Consider the following 23,785-nt stretch of genomic DNA (forward strand, 5'->3'; position numbering starts at 1 on the left):
TTATCCCAATTCGTCGGTTACGTCCGGCGTACGTCGAACGTGACCGACTGAAAGGGAACTGAAGAATGTGCAGAACCTGGAGGATTTTTCTGAAGAACATTGGGCAGTTTAACTGCTCAGGACAAACAAGGGACTCCAAGGAACGACACACTGAGAATCAATGGTTCATAAACTTTTTTATCAGGGTTATTTTAATAAATTCAGCTATTTTTTTGTCTTGTGGACTATATGTAAACATTTTTTATGTAAAATATCTTATTCAGGACAGTACTAAATAAAAAATAACATGCATTTTTTTATGATCTCTCTTATTTAGTTAAAAATATTCCCATTTTCACAGATTCTGCAAGCGGTTCACATACTTTTTCATGCCACTGTTTAATAAGTGACCAACTTTAAAAAAGAAAGGATCTAAGGTATTGAAACCAACAGGTTTTTCTGGGTTAAGTTTATATAATTCAAACAAAACGTGTGATTTAGTAACTGGTGAGCCTAAGGGGTAATGTAGTTTGAACACTTTTTGTATGTCTTAATTTTTAAATATTCTGCCTGACAACGTGATTTTGCTTTTGCTTTTGTTTGCTATGACAAGCAAAAAAAGAAAAAGAAAAAACAAATTCCTGTGGATCGTGTGGATTCCGAGCAGGGGGGGATTTTCTTATAAATCACATGATAGGCTGCAGGAAACAGCAAACACACCCACTGCAAACGATGTGGGAAAAAATAATGTGGTTTCCAAGCAGTGGGCGATTTTCCTATAAATCACATGATACAAGAAGCAGCATACACACCCACTGCAAACGACAGAAAACACATATTCTGTGTTATTAATTTTAGATGAAGGTTTGCTTTGCCTTTAGTACACGCTTCCTGAGGACATATTCCTAGACAATGCAGTTCAAATCTGTGTATCGATAAGCCAGTGAGGATTTTTGCATTATGAAAAATCGTTGCTACATAACGATTAACGACTTAACAGAAAGCTCGTGACTGTATTGAATGCGCTCATGATCGTCAGCCGAGGCTGTGGATTTACAGGTAGGCTATGTTGTGAATAATATTCACTTTCGTGCACAGAGAGTTTCGCTTAATAAGACTCAAATGATCATCAGGAGCCTAATGCATTATATACATGAATTGCAATGACCCCGGTTTTCAGGTAAATATATTCTTTACTGTTCTATAGCCTACTGAAGAAGAAAAGTCATCTACATCTTGGATGGCCTGAGGGTGAGTAAATAGCCTTATAGCAATTTTTCATTTTTGGGTGACCCATCCCTATAAGCTGATTTACATGAGTTTTTATTTTACCATTATATTAAACAGGACATGTTTAACATGTCCAAACTAGCTTGCAGTGTTTTATATAACTAGATAATCGGACATTTTTGCATGGTGTTTTGTAGGAACTGGAAGATAATGGAGGATAGTGATGAAGCAAATAACTTCAATTTGTCAAACATGGATCCAGAGGTAATTTACATGTCATTTCGATTTGATGATAATTCTTTAACACCAACAGCAGTGGCGGTTTTTATCCCACAACTGAACATCCTTAAGACCTTATTGTGTATTTTATCTATTCTTATTTTCGCTAGCCTATATACATCTATAACAAAAAACAATAAATGTAGCGCAGAATCAACTTCAGGTTGATATCTGTGATTGAGACTTGCATAACTTCGAGAACGTAGATTATTACCACATTTTATTTTTGCCAATTCATTATTACAATGAATCAAATATTGTCCCTAAATATTTTCTTTCCAATTGTGCATTGTGAATAATAGGGATACCACATTTCTCAATGTAATATTGAACCGTTCGGTACGGCATTCACGGATTTACTAGTTTGTCATATCAACATTATTTAGAGAAAAATAGCACCAAAGTTACAAAATCTTTGGAAGATATTACGGAATATTTATTTGACCATTGCAAAAGTACATTTCTTACTTAAGTTTATTTTTCACCTCTGTTTTTTGTGTTTATTTAAAATAAGACAAATCTGATATTATTTTAATCTTATATCTGTTATTTATCAGTTGAGATCGTTCTTTAATGCTGATCTAACAGCAGAAGACAGGAGCCGCGGTTTAAATCCCAGTTGTGCAGATGGGGTGCGTTGTAACAATGAGCCCCTATTAGAACTACGCTATTATTTTCTATACTTTTATGAATTCTTTTGAGAAACCATGATAAAAAGGGTGAATAATGACTGAGTCAATGTTCAGAAATTATTAATTATTATTATGTTTTGAACTATACTGTTTAGCTGCATTTAGCGATGTGTTTGTTGTCAAACTCAAAAATCAGTATATTTTTAACGATTAAAAAAATGCCATTATTTTATTTTAAAAAGTTAATAATTGTATTTTATTGATAAAATATTTTAGTTTGTCTTGTCTTCCAATCCAATCCAATCCACCTTTATTTATAAAGCACCTAAAAAACAACACTGTTGACCAAAGTGCTGAACACAATCTATAAATAAACAATAACATACAACAAAGGCGCCACAAAAAATTATAAAACAATCAATAGCAATAAAAGTAAATACAACAGTAATATAAAACTAAAAAGTCAACCCTCAGACTGAGTTAAAAGCCAAAGAAAATAAATGAGTTTTAAGATGGGATTTAAAAACAGACAGACTCAGTCAGTCTGATGTGCAGAGGCAGCTCATTCCAGAGTCTAGGAGCTGCCACGGCAAACGCACGGTCACCTCTGAGTTTACGTTTGGTCTTGGGGACGACCAGCAGAGCCTGGTCAGCCGACCGGAGCGAACGTAAAGGGGTGTAGGGCACAAGCAGATCAGACAGGTACTGGGGGGCCAGGCCATGCAGAAATTTAAAAACAAATAAAAGAATTTTAAAATCAGTGCGAAAATGCACAGGGAGCCAGTGGAGGGATTGGAGGATGGGTGAGATATGGTCAAATTTTCGAGTTCAAGTTAAAAGACGAGCAGCTGCATTTTGCACTAGTTGTAATCTTGCCATAAGTGATTTGCTAAGACCAGTGTAAAGTGCATTGCAATAATCTAAACGAGTGGTGATAAAAGCATGGATTAAAATATCAAAATCATGTCGAGATAAAAACGGTTTTACTTTGGCTAGTTGCCTCAGATGGAAGAAGCTGGTCTTCACCACTGCACTAATCTGTGCATCAAGTTTTAAATGACCGTCCAACTTGACTCACAGGTTTGTAACCACAGGGCTAATGGCTCGGGTTAGATAACCCAGGTCAACAGGAACCGCAGCAGCTGAGTCACTAGGAGCAAATAAAACAAACTTAGTTTTCCTCTCAAAAAATTCATAGCCATCCATGCTCTCACTTCATTCAGACACTCTAAAAGGGTTTTTAACTGACTTAGCGGAACATATATTTGGCAGTCGTCGGCATAAAAATGGAACGAAACATTGTGACTTCTAAGGATTGACCCCAGAGGCAACAGGTACATTGTAAAGAGCAGCGGCCCAAGGACAGACCCTTGAGGAACCCCGCACGACAGAGGAGCTGTAGAGGACACAGCATAACTGACCTGAACTGAAAAACTTCTGCCTTTCAAATAGGACATAATCCAGGCCAAGGCCAAACCCTTAATGCCCACACAGTTCTCCAGTCGAGACAATAAAATTTGGTGGTCAACTGTATCGAACGCAGCCGTAAGTTCCAGTAGCAGCAGAGCAACAGTATCACCAGAGTCTGAAGCCAGAAGAATGTCATTAAAAACCCTCAGCAGAGCTGTCTCAGTGCTGTGGGCTGATTTAAACCCAGACTGGAAAATTTCAGTTATACCATTTTCATTCAAAAATGTGCTCAGCTGCAGATAAACAACTTTCTCCATAATTTTGGAAAGCAGGGGAAGCTTCGAAATAGGCCTATAATTAGAGAGCTCAAGTCGGTCCAGACCAGGTTTCTTTAACAAGGGTTGAACAACTGCATGTTTAAAACTCATAGGTACAACTGCAGTAATTAAACTGACATTAACAATATCAAGTATGCAGGGCGCCACTGTAGGAAGAACCTCTTTAAAAAGACGAGGGGGAATCACATCATTGGGGGAGCCAGTGATCTTCATTTGACCGATAATCTTTTCTAAAAAAGGCAAGCTAACCGGCTCAAACTGGTTAAAAACAGCAGAACAGGTTACAGAAATGCCAGGGTCATACAAAGGTGGACCGCAAACATGCTTGGTCTTTTCAGCTTTTACAATTTTTTGATAAGAACGCCAACTCTCTCTAAGTATCTGAAAAGACACTTCGAGTTTATCCCTCTTCCATTTTCTTTCCGCCCTTCTGCACTCGCGTCTGGCAGCACGGGTAACATCGTTCAACCAAGGATCAGGTCTCGGTTTGGACAGCCTGGTTTTTACGGGGGCTACAGTGTCTAATGCTGCATGGCAGGCAGCGTTAAAACCATCACACAGATCTTCAACAGTAGTGTTAGGACAAAGAGAGACACGATTTAGATTAAAAACAGAGGAAAACTGAGCAGCAGTGGAAGGGTTAATTATCCGACCACGGCGTACAGGAGCGCACGGTTTAACTACGACACAAGAGAGGGAAATTTCAAATACAACAGGCTTATGATCAGAGAAAAAAGTCTTGTCTTGTCATTCGCTTTCAACATGCGCCTCATAGTCAAGAGCAGTAGCATCCCTGACCCAATGTGACATTCTTTGGTGGCGGCAGAACCTCTGTTATGGCCCCCATGGCAAACAAACAGTTGCTCTGACTTACGCCACTGGCTAGTGCGGTGGACGTAGGCCTGAAGAGCATGGACTGGACACAGTCTATGAATTTTCTCCTGAGCCGGCGTTGTGAACGGCAGAGGGCAGAAGGTTTCAAGAGTGACAGGATGTACAGTTGAGAAAGGAACCTCAGGCAGGTAGACAGGGTGGGGATGCAAAATCACTTTGACCAAACCTGGGGTCTAAGCAGGATGGCGATATTGACAGAGCCTGCATGTCCCCAATTCTTTTCAGAGAAGTTATAGCCATAAATAAAAAAAACATCTTTAGAGTCAGAAGTTTGTCAGACGCTGATTCTAGAGGTTTAAATGGGGTCTCAACCAGACCCTTGAGGGCTGGTCCCATGAAGGGATCTTGGTTCTTAATGGAGGTCACAACTGCCTGGCACAACAAAGTGAGCAGGAAGAAGATGCCTCCCAAGCGGCACCCCATCCACCAGGGCGTGGCAAGCCAAAAGAGCGGTCACATAAACCCTGAGAGTGGAGGGGCAAGTGCCTGTTGACAATTCCTTGCAGAGAGTTGTAGCCAAAAGAAAAAACAATTCTAAGGGTCAGAAGTCTGTCAGACGCTGACACTAATGGTTCAAAGGGGGCCTCAACCAGACCCTCGAGGACTAAAGCTAAGTCCCATGAAGGGATCTTGGTTCTAACAGGTGGCCTCAACCGCCTAACCCCACGAATGAAGCGAGCGAGTAGAGGATGTCTCCCAAGCGGCACCCCATCCACCAAGGCGTGGCAAGCCGAAAGAGCGGCCACATGAACCCTGAGAGTGGAGGGGCAGGTGCCTGATGACAACTTTTTTTTGCAGAAAATCCAGAACTGAAGTAACCTGGCAGTTGACTGAATCTACATTGTGTCGTACACCACCTTTCAAAGACACCCCATTTATTAGCATAAACTTTCCGAGTGGAGGAAGCCCTAGCACTTAGGATGGTCTCAATAACTGCAGGCGAAAGCCCCGTGTCCCTCAGTTGGTGCCCTTCAGGGGCCAAACATGAAGGTTCCACAGGTCGGGCCTGGAATGGAATATCGTGCCCTCTGCCTGAGACAGAAGATCTCGCCGGAATCGCCCAAGGCGAGCCGTTGAGGAGAAACACTATCTCCGAGAACCAAACCCTGTTCGACCAATGCAGCGCTATCGATAAGAAGCAAGACCATTGTTGGCGAACCCTGGCTAGAACTCCCAGGAGCAGAGCGACTGGAAGGAGGGCATACAGACGCATTTTGGGCCATGTATGGACCATCACATCCAGACCTAGCGGGGCTGGGTGACAGAGAGATGCAGGGACATTGCGCTGTCTGAGAAGAGGCGAAGAGGTCCACTCCCACTCTGTAAAATCTGATCCAGATCTGCTTGACTACTTATGGGTGGAGTTTCCACCCCCCCATCTGTAACTCTGTCTGGACAGTAAATCTGCTCCCACATTCAACCGCCCTTGAATGTACACTGCTCGAGTGACAGGAACTTGTTCTGAGCCCAGAGAAAACCTGTCTCGCTATTCTGATAGTGTGAGCACAGACCCCCCTGGTGATTATATATATGAGACTTTAGCTGTACTGTCCACCCGCACTAGGACATGACAGCCCCTCAATTGGGGGAGAAAGTATTTCAGGGCCAGAAATACAGCCATCAACTCCAGGCAGTTGATGTGCCGACTGAGTTGATGACCCTCCCATTCCCGTTGGGCTGGACGACCACTTAAGGCCGCACCCCAGCCCGTCAGGGAAGCGTCCGTCGTTAGCAACTTGCGACGACAAGGTACGCCTAGAGTGGGACCCAAGGCAAGAACCGGGGTCTGAACCACATAGTTAGTGTACGAAGCCACATGGCGCGCCACTTTATTTGCCTGAGGATTGGCCCTAAGTTCTCTGGCTTTGAGCCACAACTGAAACGGTCTTATGTGCAACAACCCCAAAGGGAAGCCCGTGGATGCTGATGCCATTAGACCTAACACTCTGGTGCTGATGATCAGTAAGATCTTGGTCTAGCCTGACTTTGCTCAGGGAATACTGAATGGTCTTGATTCGAGCGGGAAACCGTTGTGCCCACCTTGTGACCAAAAACCGAACAAACCCTAGATAAGTCGTTCTCTGGGCAGGAGAAAGAACACTTTTCTTGGTGTTGAGTCTCAACCCTAGAGAAACTAGATGAGCTAACACACTGTCTCTGTGTTGAAGCACCATCTCATGTGATTGTGCTAATTTTAGCAATCGTCTTTGTAATTCAAAATGTGAATGCCCCGGAATCCCAATGGAGCCAGTAATACATCCATGCATTTCGTATACGTGCGGTTACAAGGCTAGCCGAATGGAAGACCCGAAAACACTTCCTGTGTTGTGGCAGTCTTTATATGCGAATACATGCGTCCTTCGGATCAATCGTGCCGAATCCAATCACAATGTTGAATATGCAACACGACCGCCTTCACTGTAACATCTTGACCTTGAGGACTTTAACTGCTTCACGGTTTAAGACTCGAAGATCTAAGATTGGACACCCCCCCCCCCCACCCTACTGTGGACCAGGAAGTAACAGCTGTCACTTGTGACAGTACGAACGCCAACTCCGCCTTCACGAAAGTGGAGACCATGCAGTTCAAACACAGAGGACGACAAATAAATTAGTTTACTAATTTTTACTGTGCTTAACATCCATGCAGAAACGCCTGGCAGAAGTTCACACGCTGCCTGAGACTCTGAGAGTGACAATTTTAACACTTCCTGTTGAGGGGATGTTAGACGTTCTATGTCCTGGATGATAGCAGAATTTAAACACCGAACGTCTAACATTTTACTGGAAACCGGAGTAGTAGATGTAGATGGATGGAGTAGTTTTGTGGATAACAGGGTGGGGCGAGCAAATGTTTGACACGCCCTGTCCCGTGGGGGCAGACTGGGCACCAGACCACCGGACTTCTTATATTGATGACAGTCCCGAGGTCTGCCCTGGGAGGTTGTTGAGGATGACGAGCTGATCTCCAGTCTTTACGAGGGAGAGCGCGACTCGCCACACTCTGCTTATCACCCCCCTAAATCTTGAAGGACCGAAGAAAGGTTACTGACAGCCCCTCCCCTTGAGTGCATTGAGGAAGAAACTGAGTGAACCCTTCCTCATGTTTCTTCCACTCCTTTAAATCTGGCCACTACAGAGTTAACTGAGTCACCAAATTAACCACTCAAATCCTTCAGAAGATCAGCCTGATATGTCTGCAAGACAGCCATAGTGTGCAGTGCAGCGCAGCACCAGCCTGTCCCCTTATATTTATAATTCTTATATAAATCATATACAATATATATTATATATATACAGTGAGGAAAATAAGTATTTGAACACCCTGCTATTTGTCTGAAATTGTCATCGTAGGTGCATGTCCACTGTGAGAGACATAATCTAAAAAAAAATCCAGAAATAACAATATATGATTTTTTAACTATTTATTTGTATGATACAGCTGCAAATAAGTATTTGAACACCTGTCTATCAGCTAGAATTCTGACCCTCAAAGACCTGTTAGTCTGCCTTTAAAATGTCCACCTCCACTCCATTTATTATCCTAAATTAGATGCACCTGTTTGAGGTTGTTAGCTGCATAAAGACACCTGTCCACCCCATACAATCAGTAAGAATCCAACTACTAACATGGCCAAGACCAAAGAGCTGTCCAAAGACACTAGAGACAAAATTGTACACCTCCACAAGGCTGGAAAGGGCTACGGGGAAATTGCCAAGCAGCTTGGTGAAAAAAGGTCCACTGTTGGAGCAATCATTAGAAAATGGAAGAAGCTAAACATGACTGTCAATCTCCCTCGGACTGGGGCTTCATGCAAGATCTCACCTCGTGGGGTCTCAATGATCCTAAGAAAGATTAGAAATCAGCCCAGAACTACATGGGAGGAGCTGGTCAATGACCTGAAAAGAGCTGGGACCACCGTTTCCAAGGTTACTGTTGGTAATACACTAAGACGTCATTGGTTTGAAATCATGCATGGCACGGAAGGTTCCCCTGCTTAAACCAGCACATGTCCAGGCCCGTCTTAAGTTTTCCAATGACCATTTGGATGATCCAGAGGAGTCATGGGAGAAAGTAATGTGGTCAGATGAGACCAAAATATAACTTTTTGGTCATAATTCCACATAATTCCAACGTGTTTGGAGGAAGAAGAATGATGAGTACCATCCCAAGAACACCATCCCTACTGTGAAGCATGGGGTAGCATCATGCTTTGGGGGTGTTTTTCTGCACATGGGACTGCACTGTATGAAGGAGAGGATGACCGGGGCCATGTATTGCGAGATTTTGGGGAACAACCTCCTTCCCTCAGTTAGAGCATTGAAGATGGGTCGAGGCTGGGCCTTCCAAAATGACAATGACCCGAAGCACACAGCCAGGATAACCAAGGAGTGGTTCTGTAAGAAGCATATCAAGGTTCTGGCGTGGCCCAGCCAGTCTCCAGACCTAAACCCAATAGAGAATCTTTGGAGGAAGCTCAAACTCTGTGTTTCTCAGCGACAGGCCAGAAACCTGACTGATCTAGAGAAGATCTGTGTGGAGGAGTGGGCCAAAATCCCTCCTGCAGTGTGTGCAAACCTGGTGAAAAACTACAGGAAACGTTTGACCTCTGTAATTGCAAACAAAGGCTACTGTACCAAATATTAACATTGATTTTCTCAGGTGTTCAAATACTTATTTGCAGCTGTATCATACAAATAAATAGTTTTAAAAAATCATACATTGTGATTTCTTTTTTTTTTTTGATTATGTCTCTCACAGTGGACATGCACCTACGATGACAATTTCAGACCCCTCCATGATTTCTAAGTGGGAGAACTTGCAAAATAGCAGGGTGTTTAAATACTTATTTTCCTCACTGTATATATAGATATTCCATATAAAATAATATACAATTTATATAAGCTTTGCCCACGACAGCGAACGTTTATTTTCTACATATGGCTTCGTGGGGAGGTTAGCCTGGATGCCAGCCGAACTTAGCCCCGCCCACAACATTTTTACTCGGGCAGTTCGGTCTGGACTTGCTCAATAGAGAAGTAATTATGCCCGAACAGAAGCTGTTCGGACCAATGAAATTGTCAGGGCGGGCTTTAGATGATGATGGACAGATGAGAAACAGTAACGTAATCATCCACGTCATCAAAGAGCGCCTGGGTTGAATTTGTTCTAATCCTAAACGGAGAATATATGCATTCACCTTTACTATTTCTCTCAGAAATGATGATCGTGTTGGTAAGTACTCTGTGTCTCCTTAAATTCTTTTTTTACAACACCGGCAAAGTTCGTTTACACTCATCTTTTTCTTCTAACGCTAGGCTACTTATTCCAGCGTGCGTGCAGACAGGGTTGCCAAGTTTTACAACAAAACCCGCCCAATTGCTAACGTTCCTCAAAACTAGCCAAAAACAAGCCCAAAAGCTTTCCAGGGGGTTCTCCGGGAAAAAAAGGCATTTGGGGGGTAAAATATGTGTTATTTTGGAAGGACTGCCTGCAAAAATTCGCATTCCTGGGTCTGTATATCACATAATTGGGGTCGCTTCAACCCGTGGACTTGGCAACACAGTGCAGTTGAGTTCTGTTGACATTTGACTACTAACGTTATGCGTCGCTCGGTCGCTCCGTTGCTCTGATTGGTTGTAGGTCTATCCAATTGAGGTCTTTCCTGGTTCGGTTGAAACACGCCCCATAATCACAGCCCACCGGAGCAGAATCAGACTCATATTCTGACTAGAATTGAGTATGACGACGTCAGGCTATGGGGAGGTATGTCTCTTTAATGAAAATGCAGACCCAGATGAGAGATAGCTTGTGAGCGTCTCCCACCTGGGGTATTCTCACATATCCACGCAATTTCGCACCCATGATAGTCGAAAATGTCGACGTCAAGGGTACAAAAACACGTGAAGTAAATGTTTTTTCTAGATAGAAACCTCAAGCTCACTGCGTTCGGGGATCTCTCATTCACGGTACCAGACAAACTGCCCTGGCCACCGCGCGAACAACCACCTCGATAAATTCCTCGTATGGATTCACTATCATGTGAGAAAAGATCGCAGGCGGCTGCTCAAGGTCCGCGGACCCAGAGATTCATCATCATTCCCCGCGTGATCCCGAGGCGCGCTCCGCCGTTTCTTCGGCTCGCACGGGGAATGATGATGAATCTCTGGGACCTCGAGCAGCCGCCTGTGATTGTTCCTCACATGATAGTGAATTAAGGTAAACATGTATTTGGTGAGCACACACAGCAATAAACGTGCTCTTCCAGTTCTGTTATTTGAAAGAGAACATGGATATACAGTGTTTTACTCTGCTGACTCGTTTCCAACTGATTAGATTTACCTAGAACTCTTTCCACTAATGTTTCTTTGTAACAGATGAGAAAGAGAGAGAGAAATCTGCACACTGCCATGTTGAAAACTAACTCCTAACAAAGATCTCGAGTTGAGTCTTGAAAGAGAGAGATATTTTGTTTTTTTTCAGAGACTTTGTAACACACCATAACACAGAGTTGGTCTGAAAACAAAAAGACCTGGTTTGCTCCAGCTGAAGCTCATCTATTTATAGCCTCGTGCAGCAGGTGCGCCTATGACGTCACCGGCCGAGGCTATAAATACCTGTTTTCACACTATTTTCACAGCTGGTTATGTCAAAGACATTCTATTTGCATAAGCTTATGCAGCATTGAGTGTAGCTTTTGAAAGGGAACAGTTGTGTAAAAATTTTTCAGGATTATTTAATGAATAGAAAGTTCAAAACAACAGCATTTATCTGAAATAGAAATATATTGTAACATTATACACTACCATTCAAAAGTTTGGGCTGAGTAAGAGTTTAGTTTTTTTTTTTTTTGCTTTTTTTTTTTTTAAATAAATTAATTATATTTATTCACAAATATGCCTTATATTGATCAAAAAACAGTAAAGACATTTATAATGTTTACAAAATCTTTTTATTTCCGATAGATCTTGTTCTTTTGAACTTCCCTCTGGGTTAAATTTTTGATTTATCAAATCAAATAATCCAAATAATCAATATCAATAATCCTGAAAAAAAAATACACAACTGTTTTCAACATTCTTAATGATAAGAAACGTTTGTTGAGCACATATATATCAAACATCAGATTAGAATGATTTGTGAAGGATCATGTGACATTTTTAAATTGTAAAAATATTTCACAAAAGTACTGTTTTTACTATTTTAGATCAAATAAAACCAGCCTTGGTGAGCAGAAGAGACTTATTTAAAAAAAAAAAAAGATCTAAAACTTTTGAACGGTACTGTAGGTCTAAAGTCTTTATGTAAAGAAAATGTATGGTCAGATTACTTCTTTTAAGTTAAACGTGAAACAATACATTCAATCAACAATTCAAGCTTTCCTGTAGCTCAAACAATAGAGCATGGCGCTAGCAACGCCAAGGTCATGGGTTCGATTCCCAGGGAAAGCAAGAACTGACAGAACTGACAAAATGCAAAAATGTGTACCTTGAATGCTATGTAAGTCGCTTTGGATAAAAGCGTCTGCCAAATGCATAAATGTAAATGTAAATGTAAATGTAAATGTCAATCATTAAGTCTCCTCACATTCATTATAGTTCCCTCTGTCGCATTCCTCATTAATATTCCCAGGGGAGGGGTCGTTGACGCCTCAGGTGTGAATCACTGCATTATTCATGTTGATCCACACCCTCCCTGCATACAGCCATTCTGCCTACAAAAGTTAAATGACTATATTGTTTTGAATGAATGAGTGATCAAAATGGCTTTCACATTGTTTTGAAGAAAAAACTCTAGGTAACAACATCCTGTTCTGAAAAGCCTTGTGAAAAAATGTTTAAAGTGTGTTAGATGGCCTTATTTCAGAGACTTAACATTTTAGTTTTTTCAAAAACTATGCATAAACATTATTTTCTCAAAACTACAAACTTGTATGTACATGTTGCTAACATATTACTGTAGCCCTGTTTGTGCTGAATACAGTGTAATTAGACTTTAGCCAATAATATGCTTTAAAGCAACTGAAAAAAACACAATGTCAGAGCATGTCAAAACATTTTCAGGGCCACTTAGGGTGCTTTCACACTTGGTTCGATTGCCTGGACCGAACCTGAGTTCGATTGCTCCCCCCTCCCCCTGCCCCCGCTGAACTGTGTTCATATTATATTATTTGTATCCGAACCGGGGTGCGTTTGCGTCATCAAAGCAGCAGCTGTTTACCCGGTTGCTTAGTAACGACAGCGAGCGTGAAGGTGGCAAAATGCATAGCGTTGCTCACCTCACTTTTATATTTTAGTTTTTTAACCGTTGGAGTTGTTTCTAAAGCTTCAGTACGTAATGGCACTTGCGTCTATATGCCGCAAATGTACGTCAATGCTCTAAAGAATGCTGAAGACGAGCAGAAATGAGGTTTACAGCTCTCTGCTTGCAGTATGTCAGTCACGCTCGTCAGGAAAATGAGTGAAACACACACAAACACACATTTTTATCAAACCATACGTCATTAATAGCAGTTCACTTCCGCGATTTAGTACGATTGCGTTCACATCAGCAGCAAACCGTACCGGAGTTCACATGATTCATACCCCAGACCACCCTTTTTAAGCGGACTCTGGTACGGTGCGCGGGTGCGCACCCGAGTTCGGAAGACCGTGTTCACATCATCCAAACGTACCGAACTCTGACGTCAATCGAACCCGGGTGCGCACCATAACTGCTAGTGTGAAAGCACCCTTAGTGTCCTAAGGGTTAATAATAAAGTGTTTCTGGGTTAGGGCAGGGGTGTCCAATCCTGTTCCTGTAGGGCCACAGTCCTGCAGAGTTTAGCTCCAACCCCAATTAAACACACCTGCAGTTAATCAATGACTTACTAGGCATATTAGAATCTTCCAGGCAGGTGAGTTGAGGCAAGTTGGAGCTAAACTCTGCAGGACAGTGGCCCTCCAGGACCGACTTTGGACACCCCTGGGATAGGGGTAGGTGAACAAACATGCAATGAATTAGAGAGGGTAAAAGTGAGTGGGTCCAATATCATTGGTCTTAAAAGTGGGTTGATTATGTCCCACCCACATACAATGGTTCCGACGCCCATGGGCACTGTCATATCTGGCCATAACATGTCATATACATGTAGCCTATAATACGCTCTAACACATTAATTTTTTTACATTTTGGGAGGAGTAAAATATACATATGTGTTTATTCAACATACAGATGCATTTACACTTGTCCAGTTTCGTCTGGAATTTGTCCCAGACCAACTCCTGAAGTGGTTTGAGTGATCAGATTTAAATCCGTCTCGAAAGCATTTCTGAGGGAATGGTCTCTTCACTTTTCAGATAAAACACATGGTATAAAAAGGCCCATAGAAGAAAGGAGAACTGGATTAAAACTTTCCACTGTGGATGCAGTGCTTTTTCTTTCATGATGCTCTGTAAGAGACTGTTCTTTTGGCTGTAGCCATGCATGTTAGGAGGCTGTCTAATTTTTTGTTTTGGATTGGACGTTCCAGCTTTAACAGCTATAACGCATGACCTGAACGAACCACCAATCATTAACTTAACCCTCCTATCCTTGCTTAGGCGGGGTTATTCAATTTGATATCATTGCACCAGTTCAGTTTAGAATCTGAAGGTTACTTGCTTTTGTGTCTCGTATCGTCTTTCAATGTGGATTCCCTTTTCGGTCCTGGCTGGAGAGGGGTTTCCCCGGTTCTTTGATTCGCTGACGGTCTTGTAGTGTCTTTGATCGACGTCTATTATCAGATTTCATTGAAGCCATCTTCTGAATTATAAACAAACAAATAAAAAAGATACCATGCATGGTGCACTTTCAATCACTCATTCAATAGTTACATACTTACAGGCAGTGTTGGGGTAGTTACTCAAAAAAAGTAATTAGTTACTAGTTACATCTGCAAATTGTAATGAGATTACTTTACTAGTTACTGTATTTGAAAAGTAACTTCACTACTTATTACTTTACTTTCCCATTTCTTAATTTACCGTGTAGATATATGGGCAAACATCATATGGCTCTATGGCAGTGTTTCCCCAACAAAAATGACTACTGTCAAATAAAGATAAATAAAATAATAAGAACAAATACAAGCAGCAGCACTAATAAATACTATTGAGCAAAGACACTAATAAAATAAACAATGCTTTTCAGGTTTTTCAGGTAGGGTACGTCTAACATTAGTTTTCAGGTCCAGAAATTGATCAAATGTAAAATAACATTGCATATTTGACTGTATAAATTAATCCTATTAAATTTACAAAATCTATTCAATCAAGAGCAGTGAGTGATGCCCTTGTCTTTTGTTGTTTGACATTAAACAGACAGCAGTAAAGGCTACTGCCCCTTTAAGACCTCATGCTCGGATATGCGTTGTCTTAAGGCATATACAGACTAAAGCCCTATTCGCACGGGATTAGTATTATCTGGGGACCTCTGATGATTTGTAATAATTGCAGAGAATGTCTGTGATCTTAATCCCGTGCGAATCGGCCATGTCTGTAATTTGTAAAGTAAAAATTCCCCCGCAAATTACCTACCATATTTCGCCAAACACTGAGGTCCTGTGATAATATTAGTCCCGTGCGAATCGGCATCTCTGTGATTTGGCCGGGATTAGGCGGATCGTATATAATTTTTGCAAGGTTTTTGTGTCCTGTGTGCGCATTTTTATCTTTATCTTTAACGAAGAATGGCGCTAGGCTGCATATAATGCGCACCGTTATGAATTCCCGTACAGCCGCGCGGATTATACTTTCACTTTAGAATGAGCAATTTGTGAGTAAATTGCTTGAATGGTGTGTTTAATATTATTCTTAATGAAAAACACAAAAACAGAACAGTACCATGACACACTCGCTTAAATGGGCGCTTTTACATTTAGCTTTGAAACTGAATCTTCCGCCGTATATTGTTATTATATTGCTCAGTTCAGTTTTTAATTGTAGCGTCTGTTCTCTAACTGAACTAAATTATTTTTATTACTATAAAACAATCAAAATGATATTTCTGCAGGAAAGACTCGGGAGAATTATATCGACAATAGTGCATTTAATAATAGCTCAGCAAGCTAATAATATACAAAGTCAATTTGGCGTAGGCCCCGTCCGTAGGCATAATCCGAGGGTATCGGATCTGCAATTCCTGCCTGAAGACGAGGGCAGGGGCGCAGCCGACCCCCCGGGAGGTATGGACAGGACCATCCTGGTGGTGGTGGGGAGGATGGGGGTAATCGTCGCTTCAGATCTGCGTAATCGTCGCTTCAGTATCTGCGAACTCAAACATGTGTAAGTACCGGGCTTTTATACGGTGAGCATGAGAATATAATTGGGTTAGAATGAAGGCAATAAGTGACGTAGTAATTGAGTCTTCCCAGCAGAACTTATGCTAGAGCTTTCATTGATACAACTGTTTATAATTTCATACAGCTATATCTATAACGAAAAAAACATTTACATGTCTTGACATCATATCCGGGAGATAAGTCAATAAATTTGAGTAAAATCAAAGGCTTGCTTATCCCGTGCGAATGCGCCACGCAAAACTCAGATGTGGGTGGGTAATTTCTAAATCACACGAGGTCCCCAGATAATACTTATCCCGTGCGAATAGGGCTTATGTTTGCTAGGATTAGGGATGAAACGGTATGGAAATTTAACATCACGATTATAGTGACCCAAATTATCACGGTTATCAATATTATCACGGTTTTGTTCAAATGAGATGAAAGTGTTCAAAAAGAACAGATGCACACACTTAAAACATTTAAAGGGGGGGTGAAATGCTGTTTCATGCATACTGATCTTTTTGCACTGTTAAAGACTTGGATTCCCATGCTAAACATGGACACCGTTTCATAAGCTAAGGTGGACGTTTGATGGGAGTATTTCTTTGCCAAAATTAGTACTTCCTGTTAGTCATAAGTTTCGGAAAGTTTTTTTCGATCATGGGTCCGCTTGACGTCAACAGGGCTGAATTTCCTTGTATGGGCCGTACGGACAATTCTACCGGAAGAGCGCGCGCGAGAGAGAGAGAGAGCGTGAAAGCAATAGGCTACGCCCATCAAAGCGCTGGCTCGTACAGATGGAATTTGCTTTTCCGGATCAACAACTGAGTTGCGCAAATATTTATGTCTGTTCCCTGCATTTCGGTGCCGATTGTTTTATAAACAAGGCCCAGTTCGACGCCGGATTTTCAGATCGCTAATACTGAAGGATGGAGCGGTCCCATCGATAAAGGTCCCAACGTTGGAACCGCAGGTTTGACTGCTTCAAATGTCTGTTTTTGCCTATGCCCATCAAGTAGCCCAAACATGATCACGTATTGATCAATGGAGCATGCGATGTATAGTGTGTGTACATTTGTTTAGCTGGCCACTATATGTGTATGTTTGTGTATTGTAAAAGCACTCCAAACAACAATACACAAAGAATGGGGAAATATGTTGAACTAAATAAGCGCGGTTCTTCATTCAAATGCGCTACTATTCAATGTCTTTCTATGTAAACACTAGCCTGACGCGCAAAACCAGTCCGCTTACTACAAATCATGGCTACACAAACCACGCGTAAACACACACACACACACACACACACACACATTGTAACACTCGCGCTTGACATGGTGTTCTAAATAACACAAGCCGCTAAACATATTATATAGTTAGTGTAACTTATACCACATAGTCGACGTCCTGCTCTAGTCGTTTTTGCTGCTGCTCCTGTTCAACTTCAGCCTCTGGGTCTGATTCCGGATCATAGATGTATGGATGTATCCGATTAAAAGCCATTTTTTATGTTGAATAAAGTTTTTCCCCGCTTTTAGGGATGACGCAGCTTTCAGACGAACTCAACACAGTAACAGCGGCGCGCGCTCGACATTCTTTAGCTCCGCCCACACGATACGCCCCCAGCCGCACGGCTTTTTCCGGAAAGACTCGGAACAGCGCATCTTTCTTTTATAATTATAATAAAAATAAAGACTTTTCGGAGATATGCAGGATGCAGTGCTACTCTATAGGTACTCAAGATTGACATGAGACTGACTGAAACTGAGTGTTTCCCCCCCCCTTTAAACAAGTTTTATATTTGAAATCAACAAACAACAAATAAATCAAGCAGCTCTATGCACTTTTTTAAGCTAGATTCTATTCTGTGGGATGTCCTTCCTTATAATGGCCGTCGTCAATAGCAACGCATAACGCATAAATAATAATAATTTGTCGTAAATATAATCTCTAATATTATCTCTGTAAATATATTAAAGCAATATTCTCATCAGTGTTCAGCAATGATGCATTTTAATCTAGCATATTTTTGTGTAAGAGCCCAAACAGTATCCTAGTGAAATATGCATATCCATATTTCCATATGATTTGACAGTTTATTTTATTAAATATCAAAAGGTGTGTATCATACCTGACACCTAGATGAACACCTTACAGTCAGTTTTATGACTGTCATTCTCTTCAAATGCTATTGAAGTTTGAAACATGTATAACGTTACCACTGTTGTGTGTAACTTTAGAGACGGTCCCTAAATTCGCCTGCATTATGCCAGTCATATCAGATGCGCTGTAGCTCTGCTGTTTTTGTTTGAAACCATCTTCGCTGCTGAAATAGAACAAAAACAGTCAACCTCTGTATGATGAGTGAATCTCCTGCGTACATCGCACGTTTATCTCCGCTTTGAGAGATTTCAGCGAGTGAGAGCGGCACGCGCTCTGAACATAACTCCGCTAATCTGAACGCCTCTGATTATGAGACGACGTCGCTTTCATAAACTCAATAGAAACACGTGTAAGTGGTTATAATGCGCAACGCGATTATAACAGATGGCTTTTGAGAAGACTATAATAAGTTCAACAGCAAGAGTGGCAACAGTGTGCAGCCGAAATAACGTTACACCCGCAAATGGCGGTTGTTAACCTCTTAACAAGCGCCCCATTTTTTAGGAATTCTTTGAAAACGATATACCCAAATGAAAATGTCTGCAGCTCTTAAACCCTATGGTCTATATTCATAAACCTGGTCTTATTTTAAACTAGACACTTGAAATATTGCTACCCAAGAGTCATAATAACTCAAAGTAATATGGGAACAGAGTAATATACATGTAAATATACATGTAAGTGACTCACGTTTTTTGTTTTTTGTTTTCACTTAGGGAAAAAAATATTATAATTTAATGTTAAGAGCCTGAAAATAACTTAAATATAAAACTGAATGTCTAATCATTTCATGATTCAAATATGAGGATGATTCTCTCAGTAATGTAGCTTCTGTGAGCTTTTATGTCAAGAAAAGTCTAGGCGTCATTTCAAAAAGGCCATTTATTTCAGAACATTTGCTATTGTAAAGAGTAGTTTTTCATTCAAATAAATCTGCAATAAACTGCAATATACTACTAATTATAATGGATAAACAGTTACTGAAAAACTAAAGCAACTATTTACAGAGATTACAAAGTGTAAAAAACTCATTTAGCTGATGGGAAGCGTCTGTGAGAGACAGCGCGCTCCACTGCAGCTGGCCATGGAGAACGCGCAGCCAGCGCGCAAAAACAGTATTCACCAAAGCCTACTTACGCAAACTGCGCAAGATAATGCCTTTTGATTGGTTACTAAGTCCATCAATCAAACCTTTGTTGGAAAGGCATTGGCTGGGCACCGAGTGCCTTTATCCAACGAAAACCATGGGCGCAATGATTGACAGCTCACCAAGCCTGTAAGGCACTTCCTCTATATGATGCATCCCAGAAGAGTCTCTGATTGAAGGAGAGAGACGAGGGAGGGTTTAAAATACGTGGGAGAAGCTATTCTAGCAGGGGGAGTTTGCCAGACACGGAATAGAATCGATATTTCATTGAAAATGGACATGATTGATCACGCTAACTCAAAACTCTCTTGCAAACAACGGAGGATTTTTAGTTTTTTCCCTATTTTTTCGTTGTTTTGGATTAAAAAGTGGGATGCATTTTGAAGAATGGACTCTTACACAGAGATGTATGCGGGTGTTTATTGGATTCGTCCGATCTGATCTGAACGACAGGAGATGAAAGATGAGTAACGCTGATATTATGCTAATGTTTACATGGACGGTCCTTTAGCGTTTCATTTAACCCTTTCCTCTCTGGTGTATTTATTGCAAAAACAAGTTCAGAACATGAATCTTGAGTGTTTTAGCTTTCAAATGATGCATAGTTTGTGATAGTTGATTGAATATTTTGTATAAAACAAAAGTAAATAAAAGTACACACCCCCCCACTTCCGTCAACCCCCCCGTCCACGATCCGATGCGGGTTAAGAAGTTAATGTCAAGCCCTGATTATTATCCCTTAAATGTCACCCTAGCCTTGACTGAATTTGTTCGTTCGCGTCACGTTATTATTTCCCAGACGTAGTTTTGGTATTGAGGTCAAAGTCCACTTGCCTTGCGTTCGTAGTTTTGAAGTGTTCCCCCTATTACAGCGACTTTCTTCTGGCATGTTCTTCAGACATGGTGACCATCTTCCCTCAGGACTTTTGTAAAAGCCAAAATATGACCACACCTCAGATTTGGTCCTTTTAGAAGTCTGAAAAATCTCCAGGCGCTGTCACTGCCTTCTGCCATTTATTCCCATTCAAAAGACAGCAGTGCGCTGCACCAGACTGACGCTGACTGGACATGATTTACCGCGAGTTTTCACAATCGTGATAATCACACGCGGTTTTAATGATAATTAAATTTTATACAATATTACTAACCGTCACTAAATTTTATCGTGGTTTATCGTGAAACCGGTAATCGTTTCATCCCTAGCTAGGATACTCATCAAGATGGGCATGTTGACATAGTTTTTGTGTGAGTTTGTCCGTTCAAGAGCAAAACTTGAAAGAGAACTCAATATTTGCGCGCTGAGACGTGTGCGCGCTTTCGGATGAGTGCACAGACACAAAATCTTCTCACAGCACGCGCGACTTCTCATTTGTGATGACGCGAAAAGGACTGGTCATATTCGAACATACTGCAGCACTCGCATGCATTGAACAAAGTTTACAAAGAGAGAATTTGAAGGACTTTTGCACGGCACCCCTGCTCTTGTCAGACGGCACCTCGGTTGGGAAACACTGCTCTATGGCAACGGTGCACGCAGCACTTAAACATATCAGATCTTTACACACAGGCAAACACGGCTTGAGTAACGCAGGAAAGCGCGTTCCTATAGTCTAGTAAAGTAGTGTAGTTACCTATTTTTTTGTGTAATGTGTTACTTTACTTCGTTACCCAAAAAAGTAATATCGTTACTGTAATCCGTTATTTTGTAACTCGTTACCCCCAACACTGCTTACAGGAATTGTGAGGTATATATATGCATAATGGTCACGTGTATTGGTTATAGACATGATATAAAATTAGGCAATCGAAGGTTGTTTGAATGAAAGTCCGACGATAAATCCTTTGAATTATTCTATGTAGTTTATGGGTAACAAACAGTTTCTGTGGGGTTTTTCCTGTGGATTGTAACCGTGTCACTCAGGGTTAATTTAAAGGTCGTTGAGAAAACGGCGATCTGGTTTGTTTCTTTGTCTTGTGATCAAACTACTCTGGCCGTTATCTTAGTTTTTGGTCAAAGTTTGCAGGGCAATAAAGCACTTAGCTGGGGTTGTTTCAGACAGAATGGAACCTACATCTTTCTGGTGATTAGATGGTTGATTTATTGGGGTCTGGAGTGTTGAGTTGAGTTTTGTGTGGAATTATGTTTGAACGAATCATCTGAAGATTCAGTTGTGTCTGGTGCGCCCTCAATTCCTACATATTCTTCTCTCTAAAAGCAGGAATCTTGAGAATTGGCACGCCTCACGCGGAGAGGGCTTATATGCTCTGAGAATGGACACTGCACTAGTGGTCTGTTACGTCCCAGTAACAAGCTCATATATTTCGCAGTAGATTCATTTAGATTGATAATAACGGGTAATATTAGGCTTACTGCGATAGTCGGTTACCAGTGTTCAGGCATATATATATACACACATACATACTTATATATATATATATATATATATATATATATATATATATATATATATATATATATATATATATATATATATATATATATATATATATATATATATATATATATACATATATATTTACACTATAAACAGAAATGCAAGGGGGTAAAATATTTTTTTAAGTGATCAATTTATGTGTGTTCCTTTTCAGTCGGTCACGTTCGACGTACGTCGGAACTGACCGACGAATTGGGGATCTTTTTCAGAGACCAATCTACTTTGAGGGTTTAAAAACGAGCCAATGAACATTGGCATGCATTTCACGCATTCCACGCTCCACCCACAGCGTGGGTATAAATACGGAAGTGGAATACCGCATCTTTGCCTTCTGCTTCAGAGCCGAACAATTGCTGTGGTTTCCAGTATTGTTTCCTTCAAAGAGTGTTACTACGTCTTTGGATCTGGTGCGGGTGATATAACAGCAGGGTCGCGTCACGTTTGATGAACAAACAGCTGTTTTAACAGCTCAGAGCTGGGCGTCTTCAATGAGATTGAGTGCTCACAACAGGCTTGCACTTTCGAACTACTGTGAGCCGCGGCCGTTTCCCTGTGTGCTTCAGCACTGTCAGTGCTTTTCCTCTAAAAGAGTTTACACAGTTTGACCCTGTGTCTTTTTCAAGATGTCATTCAAACCGTGCGTTTCTGAATGCAGTTGTTTCCTGTGCTCATTTGACGGCCACAATCTCTCTCACATATAAAAATGTGAAAATGCGTTTGTGGGTGATCCATGTTCTCTCCATGGAGAATGTGATCACGTTGGTGCGCTGTTCATCTCACCTTTCTCGTAAGGGCTTGAGCATTCAGCCGTGTGCCTTCGAGCGGCCGGCTGACAGCACGGGTTGTCATGGCAACCCAGCGCGTCACTCGCCACTCTAGATGACTAGTCAAGACTATGAAACCTTAACCCCTAGGAGTCTGAGCTGTTTTGGGGCCCTTTAGAAGGTTTGACATGCTCTGACATTAGTGTTTTATTCAGTTGCTTATAAACACATTAATGGCAAAAGTGTAATTACACTGTATTCAGCACAAACTGGGCTACCATAATATGTGAGCAACATGTATTTACATGCTTGTATTTTTGAGAGAAAAATGTTTATGCATGGTTTTTGAGAAAATTAAGGCCTCAAAACACACAATAGATGTGTCCACAATACTTATGACTAATGGGTGTATTTGCCTAGAGTTTTTGCTTCAAACTGATGTGAAAATCATTGAGCCTACTCATTCATATAAAACAATACACTGATTTAAAATTTGTAAGACAGTTTTTCCTCACAAAGCCTGTATGTGAGGGGGCGTGATATCTAATGAATAATTGAGGAGCTCTTTTCCAAAACGCTATAAATCCATTTCAATAGTTTTCAGGAAAATAGTTTTTTTTACCTAGACCTACACATTTTGTGAATATTCAATTTATCCTGTTAAAATGTTTTTTTGGCTCAGTCTGAACATGTTGAACAATGATTATTAAATCAAACAACAATATTGTTGATGATAAATTCAAAGTTAATACATTTTTTTTCAAAACGCTATAAATCCATTCATTTTTTTTCAAAACGCTATAAATCCATCAATTTTTTTATTTATTTATGGTTTGTCTTTTTTTTTTAAACAACAACAAGAGAACATGCAACATATAATCAGGGACTCATAAATTAATATAAATTATTGATGATAATGATAACAATATTCAATAAGTTATTTAGTAATACATATTCAATATAAATATAAAACATATAATAGCCTACACATAAAAATACAGTCATTTTTAGTAAAGTGTAAAACCTGTAACAAATAGGACCAACTTGTCCACTACATATGCATGAAAAAAAACGAATTGTTATATTCAATATTCAACAATGCATTTAATAGTGCATACAGTAAAGTGTCTAACCTGTAAAACAGTAGGACCATTGTCTGCTATACATTTTTTTAAATCACATAGTGTGTG

At 40.7% G+C, this 23,785-nt stretch overlaps 1 protein-coding gene across 1 annotated transcript in view; it reads left to right on the plus strand.

The window, feature by feature from the left end:
- The first annotated feature begins 710 nt into the window (after positions 1-710).
- Positions 711-23,785, plus strand: part of LOC307120750 (interferon-induced very large GTPase 1-like) — a 44,304-nt gene continuing 21,229 nt past the window's right edge. Inside the window, exons 1-3 of the mRNA XM_079807917.1 lie at positions 711-1,038; positions 1,187-1,230; positions 1,407-1,473. Coding sequence (XP_079664043.1) covers positions 1,420-1,473 — 54 coding nt within the window. The 5' untranslated portion in view covers positions 711-1,038; positions 1,187-1,230; positions 1,407-1,419. The remainder of the gene's footprint in view (positions 1,039-1,186; positions 1,231-1,406; positions 1,474-23,785) is intronic.

Source organism: Gobio gobio (assembly GCF_949357685.1).
Source record: "Gobio gobio genome assembly, chromosome: 24".
Lineage (NCBI taxonomy): Eukaryota > Metazoa > Chordata > Actinopteri > Cypriniformes > Gobionidae > Gobio > Gobio gobio.